Raw genomic sequence first — 14,434 nt, 5'->3', positions numbered from 1 at the left:
AGGGGAAATGTACATTTTGTTAGATACCAGTGAGCACTAAGAAGAAATGAGGGGGAGGAACCAGGCTACAGGTGTGTGCCATGATGCCAGGCTGATTTTTCTACTTTTTGCGTAGATGAGGTCTTACTTTTGCTCAGGCTGGTCTTGAACTCCTGGACTCAAATTCCTAAAGTGCTATGATTACAAACATGAGTTATACCACACATTGCCATCAATATTTCTTAATAGTTTGTTTCTTCCTCACTTCCCTAAATCCCTTCTTTCAGAATTGGACTCTGAAAGCACATGCCTGGTCTTATCATTCTTTAGCTCAAGAACCTTTGCTGGGTCCTTGTTGCCAGGGGTAAACCTTGTTTGCACACCATTCTCCAACCAGACCTAAATGCTTGCTGCTCCTTAGATGTGCTCCAAGGTTCCCCCTCTTTCCCTTCCCAAAGATCCTCCCTCAGGAATAAAAAGAACTGATGTAGTGTGGCCCCCACTAAGTGTAGGCATGGTGTTTATTGCATGGATCTCCTCATCAGAATCTCATATCATTGAGATAGGGGTTCATATTTCCCTGTTAATGACAAGGAATCTGAGGCTCATAAAGGTCAAGATACTTGATTTTGACTTTGGCCATAAAACTACCAAATGGTGGAGTCCAATTCAAACCAGGTTGGTTGGACTTTAGAGCCTTGAGCTTAACCTGTGCTCATGGCTTCTCCTTGCCACCTGTGCCAGGAACAGGCGCAGGAGGCAAGTGACCAGGGAGAGGTGATAAGTAAAACTGACAGAAGCTGTGGACAAACTAGATGGGGGTCCCCCCAAAAATTGCAAGATGTATATCATAGCAAAATGTTCATTTATGCATCCTGTTTACTGTAATTTTGAGTGTGTGAATGATCTAATGGAACTCCTACCATCATGCTGACTGTAGCAGCAGTAAGGAACGTAATTATAAGTGTCTGCAGACATCAGCAAGATGGCAGGGTGGATAGCTCCAAACTCCCATCCCTCTACAGAAACACTGATAAAATAAAAAGAAACTGTCAGAACCAACTCTGACAAAAGTCTAGAAAACAGTCAAAGGTCTGCAGCTACCAAAATAAAGGAAAAGGCACCTTTAAAATAGCAGAAGAACTCTGTGGAATTTTCTTTTGTCCTTACCTACCTTCTCCCTGACTTGGGGGGCAGTCTTAGTGACGGTGCCCATGTTCCCAATATGGGACCCTGGTTATTGATTCCAGAGGCAACAGAGCAGACTTTATTTGCAAAGTCTTGTGCTTTTCTGTTCTAACCCATATAGGGGCTACCTGAAGTACTGAAGCAAAGCATTTGTCTTTCTCTAATGTAGAACTCACACAGGGTGGAAAAGACGTGGGCAGTGCTTAAAAACATTGTAAGGCAAATAAAGAACTTTACAACTGCCTGGGCAAAAAATTTTTTTAAAAAGTTGAAACACATAATAGATATCATAAAGCCTAAGAGGCAAATCTGGGGAGAGAATTTCTTTAGGCAATTAGGACATTCAAAATCATTCATGTATGTATATTGGGGAACTCAGAAGGCCAAGGGCAGGCTTAGAACATGATGATGCAAGTTCAGAAAAGACCGTGAAGATCCAAACCTTTCACCACTGGCTGATCTGAAGGCTGAGGCACAACTGTAAACAGCCTGGCTGAGTGTTAAAGGAATACCTCAACATAGAGCAAATACACAAAGAATGGGAGAAGTTGTTTTGTTTGGTTTTAAAGCTCCCGGCATTTGAAGAAATTTTACTCAAAACACTGACCACGAACTGAGCCCCCTGCAAGAAGGAACCACAAAATCTGGGGAAAGAGGAAGATATGATTTCCAGAGATAACACACTATAGTATCTGGATGTCCACTTTTCAACAAAAACAATCACAAGGCATATAAAGAAATGGGAAAATACGGACTGGCTTTTTCCAAGGGAAAAAATTAATTGACAGGAACTGTCTCTGAGAAAGCCCTGACAGTGATTGGGCTTATGTTAAATCAACTCTCTTCAAAATGCTCAAAGAACCAAAGACAAATAACTAAAAGAAATCAGAAAAATAAATGATGTATGTACAAAATGAGAATATCCTTAAAGAGATAGAAATTTTAAAAAGGAACCAAACAAGGTCTGGAATTGAAAAGTACAGTAACTACAATAAAAAATTCACTAGACAGATTCAACACCAGGTTTGAGTAAGGATAAAGAAAGAATCAGCAAACTAGAAGACAGGATAAATGAGACTGCCCAGTCCAAGGAGCAGAAAGGAAAAAAATGAAGAAAAGTGAACAGAGTCCCAGAGTCCCAGAGATCTGCAGACACTTTCAAGTATAACCATGTATTCATAATGGAATTTTTGGAAAAAGAGGAAAGAAAGAGAAAGGGGCAGAAAAAATACTTGAAAAAATGACTGATACTTCCTGAATTTGATGAAAGACATGAAAATACATATCAAGGAAGCTCAACTAACTCTAAGCCGGATAAACTCAAAGAGATCCACATTAAGACACATTGTCAAAAGATAAACACAAAGACAGAATCTTGAAAGCAGTGAGAGTTAAGTGAATCATCATGTACGAGAGACATTTAATAATATTAGCAGATGATTTCTTATCAGAAGCCATGCAGGTCAGAGCTGGTGGGATTCTTATTTATGTGTTTTTAAAAGTGCTGAAAGGAAAAAAACAAACAAAAATACCCTCATAACCTGTTGTTCTGGTTAGAGTTCTCCAGAGAAATGGAACCAACAGGAGATCTGTGTATTTGTATATATATACACACAGATGATCCACAACTTACTATGAGATCATGTCCTAATGAACCCATTTTAAATTGGAGATATTGTAAGTTGAAAATGTATTTAGTATACTTAAACAATAGAAACACCATAGCTTAGCCTAGTGTACTTTAAATGTGCTCATAACACTTATACTTACTCAGTTTATAGTTGGGTAAAATCATCTAATACAAAGGATATTTTGTATAAAGTGTTGAATATATCATGTAATTTATTGACTACTTTACTCAAAGTGAAAAACAGAATGGTTGGCTGAGTGTGCACCATTAATGTACATAGCTGAAAGCATAATTAGATAATCAAAAAATCATTAAGTTCAACCATTGTTAAGTCAAGGACTATCTGTATATATGTGTGTGTGTACAGAGAGAGATTTTAAGGAATTGGGCCAAAGGTCAGGCTGGGGACATAAGTAGAGTTCCTATGTTGCAGTCTCTTTCTTTCTTTCTTTCTTTCTTTCTTTCTTTCTTTCTTTCTTTCTTTCTTTCTGACAGAGTCTCAAGCTGTCCCCCTGGGTAGGGTGCCATGGCGTCACAGCTCACAGCAACCTCCAACTCCTGGGCTCAAGCGAGTCTCCTGCCTCTGCCTCCCAAGTAGCTGGGACTACAGGCACCTGCCACAATGCTTGGCTATTTTTTGGTTGCAGCCGTCATTGTTGTTTGGTGGGCCTGGGCTGGATTCGAACCCGCCAGCTCAGGTGTATGTGGCTGCGCCTTAGCCACTTGAGCCATAGGCGCCGAGCCCAGCCTTTTTTTTTTTTAACAGTAAATTCTTGGTATTGTTTCTTGGCTTTCTGTAAACATTATTTTTTTTGGCCAGGGCTGGGTTTGAACCTGTGACCTCTGTCATATGGGGCCAGAGCCCTACCCTTCTGAGGCACAGGCGCAGCCCCCTATGTTGCAGTCTTAAGGAGAATTCCTTCTTTTGAGAAGAACTTCAATATTAGTTCTAGGAAGCTCTTCAATTTATTGGATGGGGTCAACTGAAAGTTTTCCCCCTAAGATCAGGAACAAGGCAAGGATGCCCACTTTTGCCATGTCTCTTCAACATAGTATTAGAAGTACTAGCCAGAGGAATTAGTCAAGAAAAAGAAATAAATAGCATCCAAATTGGAAAGGAAGAAGTAAAACCACCTGTATTTGCAGAAGGCATGATCTTATATCCACAAAACTCTAGTTTCTTAAAAACCAAAAACCTGTCAGTGCTAATAAAATAATCAGCAAAATTGAAGGATGCAAGATAAACACAGAAGAAATTTTAATTCTATGGACCAGTAATGAATAATCTGAAAAGGTAGTAAAGAAAATAATTCCATTTACAAAAGCATCTAAAAGAATAAAACACTTAGGAATAAACTTAAACAGTGAAATGCAGTCTTGCACACTGAAAACTACAAAATTTGCTAAAAGAAATTAAAGAAGACCTAAATAAATGAAAATATATCCTGTATGCATGGACTGAAGGACTTAATATTGTTCAGATGACAATAATACCAAGAGAATTATGCATGTTTAATACAATCTCTATCACCGCCCAAATGGATTTAATGCAGAGATGAATTCCCTAAAATTCATAAGAAATTTCATGGGACCCACAAAAGTCACAGAGAACACAGTCTTGAGAAAGAACACAGTTGGGGGACTCACATTCCCTAATTCCAAACCTTAATATAGAGGACTGCTTGAGCTAAAGAGTTTGAGACCAGCCTGAGCAAGAGCAAGACCTTGTCTCTACTAAAAAGAGAAAAAGTAGCCTGGCATTGTGGCAGGTGCCTGTAGTCCTAGCTACTTGTGAGGCTGAGGCTGGAGGATTGCTTGAGCCTAGGAGTTTGAGGTTGCTGTGAGCTAGACTGATGCCACAGCACTGTAGTCTGAGCAACAGAGTGAGACTCTGTCTCACAAGAAACAAAACAAAACAAAAAACCTTCTAAAAAGCTACAATAATCACAACAATGTGTTATTGGGATAAAGATAGACATACAGAACAATGGAATAGAACTGAGAGCCTAGAAACGATGCTTCACACTGACTAATGTGAATGAAAGGCCAATTGATTTTTGAAAGGAATGCCAAAGCCATTTATTAGATAAAGAACAGTCTCTCTTAACAAAAGGTGGTGGGAAAATTGAATATCCACATGAATATTTTTTGAATGAAGTTGGGCCCTTACATTATATTATATACAAAAATTAACTCAAAATGAATCAAAGACCTAAATTTAGAAATTATATTTGAAGGAAGTTTCACAAAACAACTTAGAAATTCCAAAACTCTTAGAAGAAAACATGGGGGTAAATCTGTATGATCTTAGATTTGGCAAGGGTTTGTTTCTTAAACAGTAAAGCATAGGCAACACAAGAAAAAAATGGATGAATTGCGCTTCATTAAAATTAAAAATTTTGGGCTGGGCATGGTGGCTCACACTTGTAATCCTAGCACTCTGGGCACCCAAAATGGGCGAATTGTTTGCGCTCAAGAATTTGAGATCAACCTGAGCAAGAGTGATACCCCTTCTCTACTAATAATGAAAAAAACCTGGCTGGGTGTTGTGTTCCATGCCTATAGTCCTAGCTACTCAGGAGGCTGAGGCAGGAGGATCACTTAAGCCCAAGAGTTTGAGGTTGCTGTGAGCTATGATGATGTCATGGTGCTCTATCCAGGGTAGGAAAAAAAATTAAAAACTTTGTGTATCAAAAGACATTATTAAGAAAGTGAAAAGATAATCAACAGAATGGGAGAAAATCATTTAGCTGATAAGGGACTAGTATTCAGGATATATAGCTGGACACAGTGGCTTGTGCCTATAATCCCAATTTGGGAGATTTATCAGGAGGATCCCTTGATGCCAGGAGTCTGAGATCAGAATACAGTGAGTTCCTGTTTCTTAAAAAGATATGTGTGCGTGTGCGTATGTGTGTGTGCACATGCACTCACACATGAGGTCTGACAATTAAGGTCACCAACTTTCCATCATGCACTTTCATTGGAAGCACTGTACAAATAACTTGGTAAGGTTTCATAACCTTGGTATATCAGTGTCTCACAGCTGTGTTTGTGTCTTGCCGAGTAGTGTTCATTATTGTATATTTTTGTGTGCCATCATGAGAATGTCAGAGCTTGAATTAGAGCAACAAACAAACATTAAATTTCTTGCTAACTTGGCAAGAGTAGAAGTAAAATCAGGGAACATGTTAGTCCAAGTTTATGAGGATAATGCCATGATGAAAATGGCAGTGTACAAAACGTGTAAAAATGGATTAAACATTTTTTTCTGAGAAAAGAGAAAGCATCACTGATGAAAAGCAGTGGTGGCCAGTAAGGAGCTGAACTGATAAAACATTGTGTATCAAAATCATCAGTTGACTGTGAGAAGCATAGCAGGCCAAGTAAACATTGAGAAACAGTTAAGAAAGTCTTAACTGAAAATCGTGGCATGAGTAAAGTGTGTGCAAAAATGGGCTTGAAGGGGCTCAACAATGAACAAAAAAGAGTCAAAGTTTGCCAAGACCTTTTGGAGAAGCAAGACAATGTTTTGGGCCATGTTATCACTGGTGATGAAACATTGGTGCACAAATATGCCCATGAAATATGGGTGCACACCTTAAACCAAGTGTGAAAGTGCACAATGGAATTCATAATTCTCCATGACCAACAAAGTTTCATCTGTCCAAATCAAGAGTCAAAACAATGTTGCTAACCTCTTTGGATTTCAGAGGGATTATTCATTACGAATAATGAATTTGTATCAACTGGATAAACAGTTAACCAAGTTTACTATTTGGAAATGTTGAAAAGGCTATGTGAAAAAGTTAGACAAAAATAACCTAAAATTTTCATCAAGTCACGGCTCTTGCATCACGACAATGCACCAGCTCACATGGCACTGCCTGTAAGGGAATTTTTTGCTAGTAAACAAATAACTATATTGGAACACCCTCTGTACTCACCTGATCCAGCCCCCACTGACATTTTTCCTTACTGGAAGATAAAGGAAATATTAAAAGGAATACATTCTGATGGCATTCAAGACATCAAGGGTAATATAACAGATAGCTCTGGTGGCCTTTCCAGAAAAAGAGTTTCAAAATTGCTTTGAAGGGTAGACTAGCCCTTGGCGTCCGTGCACAGCTTCCCAAGGGGAGGACTTCAAAGCTGACCACAGTGATGTTCAGCAACAAGATATGTAGCACTTTTTCTAGGATGAGTTTGGGAACTTAATTGTCAGACATTTTTAGATATACATATACATGTATATTGAGGTCTGAATTTATCAGTATATACTGATAGACTTTGTTATCTTGTATAGTGTACCTTTTATCTCTTGTAATTTGCAGAAGTCAAATGTGAATTAAGTATTACAATTTTAATACAGTTTTCCCTTTCTTAAAATGTGTAAACATTTTCCAGCACCCTCTGTGTGTGTGTATGAATATTCTTCAGTCACAAAAAGAAATGGAGTACTAGATCTGCTACACATGGATGAACTTTGAAAATATACTAAGTGAAACCAGCCAGACACAAAGGACACACATTATATGATTCTACTTATGTATCTAGTCTGGGCAAATGCATAGAGGCACGAAGTAGATTAGAGGTTACCAGGGTTGGGGGTGGGGAGTGGAGAGTTACTGCTTAATGGGTACAGAATTTCTGTTTAAAATGGTAACAGTGATGGTTCCATAATACTGTAATTGTAATTGCAATCATTGAACTGTACACTTGAAATGGTTAAGATGGCAAATTTTGTTATACATATTTTACCACAATAAAACAAATAGTGAAAATAAAAAGCCAAGAAAGAGCTGAATTGACAGAAAATGTCAGAGTGGGTTGTGGAGGAGGGAAGCTCACATATCCTAAGTCTGGGGCACAGAAAGGAAAGGTCAAGAGGCTGGGGACAGAAAGAGGATGTGAGAAGGCTCAGAGATCTCTTGAGTGCAGGTTGGTTTTTTTTGTTCCTCAGCAGGCTAAGTTCCTTGTTATTTTTAAAGAATGTGAACATAAGCTAAAGGTGAATTATGAGGTGACAGTGGGAGGGGCTCATTAGAGGGGAAAGAAAAGAAAAGGCATTTATTTAGGTGGCATCCTTAGCTGAGACTACAGAACATTTTAAGCATCACCACACAGCACAGCTGTGCTGTGCCCCCTGATGTGTGTTGAAGCCCTAACCTCCAATGTGATTATATCGGAAATAGGGACGTTAGGAGGTAATTAAAGTTAAATAAATTCATAGGATGGGGCCCTAATCTGATAAGATTAGTGTCTTTATAAGAAGACACACCAGAGATCTTGCCCACTCCCCCTACACCCTCCACTTTGTGAGGACAAGCCAGGAAGAGAACCCTCACCAGAAACCGCCCCTGCTAGACCTTGATCAGAGTATTCTAGTCTTCAGACTGTGAAAAAAACAGATTTCTATTGTTTAAAACCCTTAGTCTGTGATATTGGTTATGGGAGCCCTTATAGGCTAAATTCAAATACTGAGTTAGTTACAAAAGGAAGTTTTATCAACTGTTCTCCCAGAGAAGACAACATTCTCTGCCAATTGAAATCCTACCCATCCTTCAAACTTGAACTCAAATGCCATCTCCTCCAGGAGGCCTTCCCTGATTGGTGGGTCAAAACTGATTTTTGTGTACTCTGGATTCCTACAGCATTTTACCTGGAAGAGTCTCAGTTTGGGTCATCTAATGGACTTCATCAGTGCTCAGTCCTGGGCTTTTTCTCATTCTATATGTTCTCTGCAAGTCAATGACTCGTATATTTCTGAGCCTTCTTACATCCTCTTTCTGTCCTCATCCTCCTTGACTTCACGATGGGGCTACATCCCAATAAACATATTGTGAGTCAAAAATGCATTTAATACCCTGATAAACCCATCGTAATGCGGAAAAATCCTAAGTGCAACCACTATAAGTCCAGAGGTACCTCCATTTATAACGGAGTTGCCTTCCAATAAACATATCGTAAAGTTGAAAAATCATTTGTTGGGGACTGTCTGTATATAAAATGGAACATATTCCTCCAAATTGAGGTCCATTTTTGGTGTTTTCAATTTTAGTGGAGAACACCTCCATCCATCAGCACTGTTTCGAGCCAGATGCTGCCTGGATCTGGGTGACACTTTGCTCACCCTTGCCTCCCACCTCTGTCCTCTCAGGGAAAAGCATTGTTTTTACTTTGATCCCTTAACCCCTTTGTGGCTTTCCTGGTCGAAGCTACTCTCATCTCAACCCCGGACCATGCCAACCATAGCCTTTTGACTTGTCTTTCCTGCTCCCAATCGTGGCCCCCTCTGGTCTGTGATTCTCAGGGTATCCGGGCTTTCATCTCCCTGCCTAAAACTTATTCTTGGCTCTGCAAAATCTGGCCTCTGTCTACCTCTCCAGCCGTATCCCCCCTTCAGTTCTGCAGATACATGCCTCCAGCCTTTACAGGCATTAAGCTCTCTTCCTGGAAGGCTCTTTCCTTTCTTTACATGGTTAGTTTTTACTCATTTCTTTAAAGCTCAACTCAAATGTAATTTTCTCAAATGAGCCTTTCCAGACCTCTTCCTCCTATCTAATTATGGCCAGTCACAGGTTGCACGATAGTGACATTCCCACGGTGCTCTCTACTCTCAGAGCTTTGGCCCAGCTGTGGCTTAGTGGTCAATAATGAGAAGATCACTTCCAGGACACACGTCATTTTCTCACAGTGTGTCTTTGATACCTGGAAAGGTGTCTGACACATACCAGGTGCTCAATTCATGTTGGGTGCATGAATGACTAAAAGAATTTCAGTGCTGCTGTTTTCCAGCCTTTTGAGATGTGAAAATCACCTAATATTCCCGATCCTCAATTTCCCAATTCATAATTCAGGGTGATATGATGTTTTCTACTGGGAAAATTTGTGTACACTGTTCCATACTCAGTGAGCCTACAGCTCATTTGTGCCCGCTCTTATATCCAAATTGTGGAAGCTGGAGGATGCTGTCATCCTGGGTAGTGGGGACTCTGGAAGGACTTCCCGGAGGAGGTGGCACTTGGTTGGCGACTGAGGAAGGAGGCCCAGAGCACAAAGCGCATGGATGCTCGGAGGCGGGGGAGCACAGGGGCGCACGCAGCAGGGTGGCCCACCTTGTAGGCCCTGCAGACGGAAGGTGCGGTGCTCCACAGACAGGCCCACCGCGCTGTACGGCCCATAGCGTAAGGTGACCACCGCCTTCTCCGGCATGGCCAGGCGACTTGCCACCTGCAACCTGAAGCCGGGGCAGGGAAGCAACACTCGTTGCCAGGCAACTGCTCTTCTGGCCACTAGTTGAGGTGGGCGTGGCCATTGCGGGGTAGGGGCGGAGCTCCGGGATCCTCCCCACCCTGCACCAGAGTGGCTCTCGTGACCCTCACCGCTGGGTAAACACGCGAGTTCAATCCGGTGTGGAAAGTGTTAATGATCCATAACAAAAATAACCAACATTTACGGGAAGTTACAGCAATTTTGTGTCATGTGGCGTGCTTGGGAGGCTGAGGCAGGAGAATCACTTGAGCCCGAGAGTTTGAGGTTGCTGTGAGCTGTGATATCACCGCACTCTACTGAGGGCGACATAGTGAGACTCTGTCTCAAAAAATAAAATCAAATTAAAAAAGAGAAGATTCAAAAACAGATATATGCCAGATTCTAGTTTCTAGTCTGCCATTACCAGAAGCAGAAGTTTCCTGTTGAGAATTTGGCTTAAGTCGCCTTAAATCTAGAGGTCAGGATGGGGAATCTGACACCTTTCTGGGCCCTTCCTATTGGTGAACTTGGAATGCCTCTCCTCTATTTAGACTGGCTCCAATGTCTTTCAATACAATTTATAATTATCAGCACACAGTTCTTCATGTCTTTTGTTAGATTTGTTCCTAGACGCTATCGTAAATATCTTTTAAACTGTCATTTTATTGTTTATTGCTGGTGTATAAAATGAAGTTGACGCTTATATAGAGAGCTTATACAAGCTACTTTGACTTCTAAAAATTATTTTTGTTAATTTATTTATTCTCTTGAGTTTTCTGTGTAAACAACCACATTGTCTGCAAACAGTGGCAGTTTTATTTTCTTTATCAAGCCTTCGTCTTTCCCCCCTTCTTATTGCACTGGCTGGAATCAGTGCAATGATGAATAGAAGTGATGGTAGGACCTACCCTCTGTCCTGATTCTAAGGGGAAGGGAACACCTCTAACATCCTTTAGGATGATGTATATTGCAGGGGTTTTTGTTCATGCTCTTTGTTAGGCTAAGCTGATTCTTTTCTAATTCCATTTTATGATGCGTTTTCTAATTGGTAAATAATATTTGTATATATTTGTGAGGTACATGGATATTTTGTTACACTTATAGAATGTGTAATGAGGGCGCGGCGCCTGTGGCTCAAGTGGCTAAGGTGCCAGCCACATACACCTAAGGTGGCGGGTTCGAATCCAACCCCTGGCCCGCCAAGCAACAATGACGGCTGCAACCAAAAAATAGCTGCGTGTTGTGGCAGGTGCCTGTGGCCCCAGCTACTTGGGAGGTTGAGGCAGGAGACTCGCTTGAGCCCAGGAGTTGGAGGTTGCTGTGAGCTGTGATGCCACAGCACTCTACCAAGGAGGATAGCTTGAGGCTCTGTCTCAAAAAAAAAAAAAGAATGTGTAATGAGTATGTCAGAGTATTTAGAGTATCCATCACTAGAAGTATTTATCATTTCCATGTGTTGGAAATATTTCAAGTCCTTTCCTCCAGCTATTTTGAAACATATAATACATTGTTGTGACTGTAGTCATCCTACTCTGCTATTGAGCATTATAATTAATTCCTTCTGTCTAACTGTATGTTTGTGCCCATTCAATAAAATAAAATTAAAAAAAGGAAGATTCAAAAACAGATATATGCCAGATTCATCCCAGCCCCTCCTCAGCACTCTCCCAGCCTCTGTACCATCCTATCATTCTACTCTGTACTGCCACGGGATCAACTTTTTTAGCTCCCACATATGAGTAGGAACAGGCAACATTCGTCTTTCTGTGCACGGCTTATTTCATTTAACACGATGATCTCCTGTTCTATCCATGTTGTTACTAAAGACATGATTTCATTTTTTTATAGCTGAATAATCTCTCACTGTGTATATACACCACATTTTAACATCCATTTGTCCATTGAGAGATATTTAGATGGATTCTATATCTTTGCTCACAGGATTGCAGCAGTGGGATTGCAGGATTTTTTAGTAGTTCTATTTTTAATTTTTTGAGACATCTCCATACTATTTTCCATAGTGGCTACACAATTTGCTTGCCATTATTGGTCTGTTAATATTTTCTATTTTTTCCTGACTCAATCTTGGTAGGTTGCATGTGTCTGGGAATTTCCAGTGTATAGGATCTTTTCTCCAAATCCTTTCTATCAGCTGTTATTTTTTGTTTTTTAATAATGGACATTCTAACTGGGGTAAGATGATATCTCATTGAGGTTTTATTTCCCTGATGATTAGTGATGGTGAGCATTTTTCATATACCTGTTGGCCACTTTATTTTACCCACTTTTTAATGGAATTATTTGTTGTTGTGTTCACTATTGAATCATTTGAGTTCCTTGTATATTTTGGCTTTTAGTCCGTTGTTAAATAGTTTGTGATTATTTTCTCCCGTTCCACAGGTGGTATCTTCTTGCTACTCAGTGTTTTCTATGCTGTGCAGAAGCTTTTTAGTTTAATACAGTCCCGTTTGTCTGTTTGTGGGCTTGTGGCCTGTGCCTTTGAGCTCTTAGCCATAATAGCTTTGCCTAGACCAATAACCTGAAGTTTTTTCTGTATATTTTCTTCTAGTATTTTTGTAGCTTTGGATCTTACATTTAAACCTTTAATTCATCATGAGTTAATTTTTGCACATGCTGAAAGAGAAGAGACTAGTTTTACTTTTCTGCTTTAGGATATGCAATTTTCCTAGCACCATTAATTAAAGAGAGGTCCTTTCCCCAATGTATGTTCTCGGTGCCTTTGTGGAAAATCAGTTGGCTATACATGGCTTTATTTCTGGGATCTCTATTCTGTTCCATTTGTTTATGTGTCCTTTTTTTATACCAATATCATGTTTTGAACGCACTATCCTTGTACCATGTACATACTACAGATATCTTGAAGTTAGGTAGTGTGATGCCTTTGTACCCCAGCTTTGTTATTTTTTTCTTGGGATTACGTTAGCTATTTGGGCTCCTTTTTTGGGTTCCATACAAATTTTAGGATTGTTTGGTCTGTTCTTGTGAAAAAATGACATTGGATACGTTGATAGGGATTGCATTGAATTTGTAGATTGCTTTGGGTAGTGTAGTCATTTTAGCAATACGTTCATTAATTCTTCTTATCCATGAGCATGGAGTGTCTATTTGTTTGTGTCCTGTTGTGTCCTTCATCACTGTTTCATAGGGTGTTATTTTATTTGTTTGTTTTACAGAGGTTTTTCACTCCTTGGGTAAATGTATTCCTGAGTATTCCTGAGTATTTTTTTTTTGGTAGCTATTATAAATAGAATTATTGATTTCTTTCTTAGCTAGTTCCTTATAGGTGTATAAAATACTGCTGATTTGTGTACATTGATTATGTGTCCTGCAACTTTACTGAACTTGTTTATCAGATCTAAGAGTCTTTTGGTGGAGTCTAGATATAAGACCATGCCATTTGCATAGGGGAACAATTTGTTCTCCTCATTTCCAATTTGGATGCCTTTTATTTCTTTCTCTTGCCTGGACTAGGATGGACTATTTTAACACAGTATTGGACTAGGATGTCCAATATTGTGTTAAAAAGGAATGCTGAAAATCAACATTTTTATCTTGTTATAATTTGTACAGGGAAGTCTTTCATCCCTTCCCTATTCAATAATTTATTGGACATGGGTTTTTCATATAGGACCTTCATTATGTTAAGATATGATCCTTCTATGAGTGATTTGTTAAAAGTTTTTGTCATGAACCTATACTGAATTTTATCAAATGCTTTTTCTGTATCTATTGAGATGGTCATATGGTTTTTATCCTTCATTCTGTTGATGTGAAGTATCACATTTATTGATTTGCATATACTGAACTATCTTTGCATCTCTAGGACAAATCCCATTGATCGTGGTGTGTTATATTTTTGATGTGTTGTTGGGTTTGGTTTGCTAGTATTTTGCTGAGGATTTTTATGTTGATGTTCATCAGGAATATTTGCTTGTAGTGTTTGTGTGTGTGTGTGTCCTTGTCTGGTTTGGGTATCGGGGGAATGCTGGCCACATAGAATGATTTTGGGATAATTTCTTTCTCTTCAATTTTTTGGAATAGTTTGAGGAAAATTGATGTTAGTTCTTCTTTGTTAAGTTTGGTAGAATTTGGCAGTAAAGCCAAGTCCTGGGCTTGAATTTATTGGGAGAATTTTTATTACTGATTCAATCTTGTTATTCATTATTGGTCTGTTAATATTTTCTATTTTTTCCTGACTCAATCTTGGTAGGTTGCATGTGTCTGGGAATTTTTTCATTTCCTGTGGGTTTTCCAGTTTGTTAGTGAATAGTTGTTCATACCTCTCTGATGATCCTTTGCATTTCTGTAGTATCAGTTGTATTGTCTCCTTTTTCATTTCTAATCTTTTTTTTTTTTTTTTTT

The 14,434-nt window shown here is 39.4% G+C and overlaps 1 protein-coding gene across 1 annotated transcript in view; it reads right to left on the bottom strand.

Moving 5' to 3' along the window:
* CUNH10orf53 (chromosome unknown C10orf53 homolog) overlaps window positions 1–10,012 on the bottom strand; it is a 17,394-nt gene extending 7,382 nt beyond the window's left edge. The window contains 1 exon segment of the mRNA XM_003801662.1: window positions 9,916–10,012. Within this exon segment, the coding sequence (XP_003801710.1) occupies window positions 9,916–10,012 (97 nt within the window).
* Between the last annotated feature and the right edge of the window lie 4,422 nt (window positions 10,013–14,434).

The sequence above is a fragment of the Otolemur garnettii genome, unplaced genomic scaffold (genome assembly GCF_000181295.1).
Source record: "Otolemur garnettii isolate 467f Iridium unplaced genomic scaffold, OtoGar3 scaffold00217, whole genome shotgun sequence".
Lineage (NCBI taxonomy): Eukaryota > Metazoa > Chordata > Mammalia > Primates > Galagidae > Otolemur > Otolemur garnettii.
This window is presented reverse-complemented; position numbering and strand designations above follow the sequence as displayed.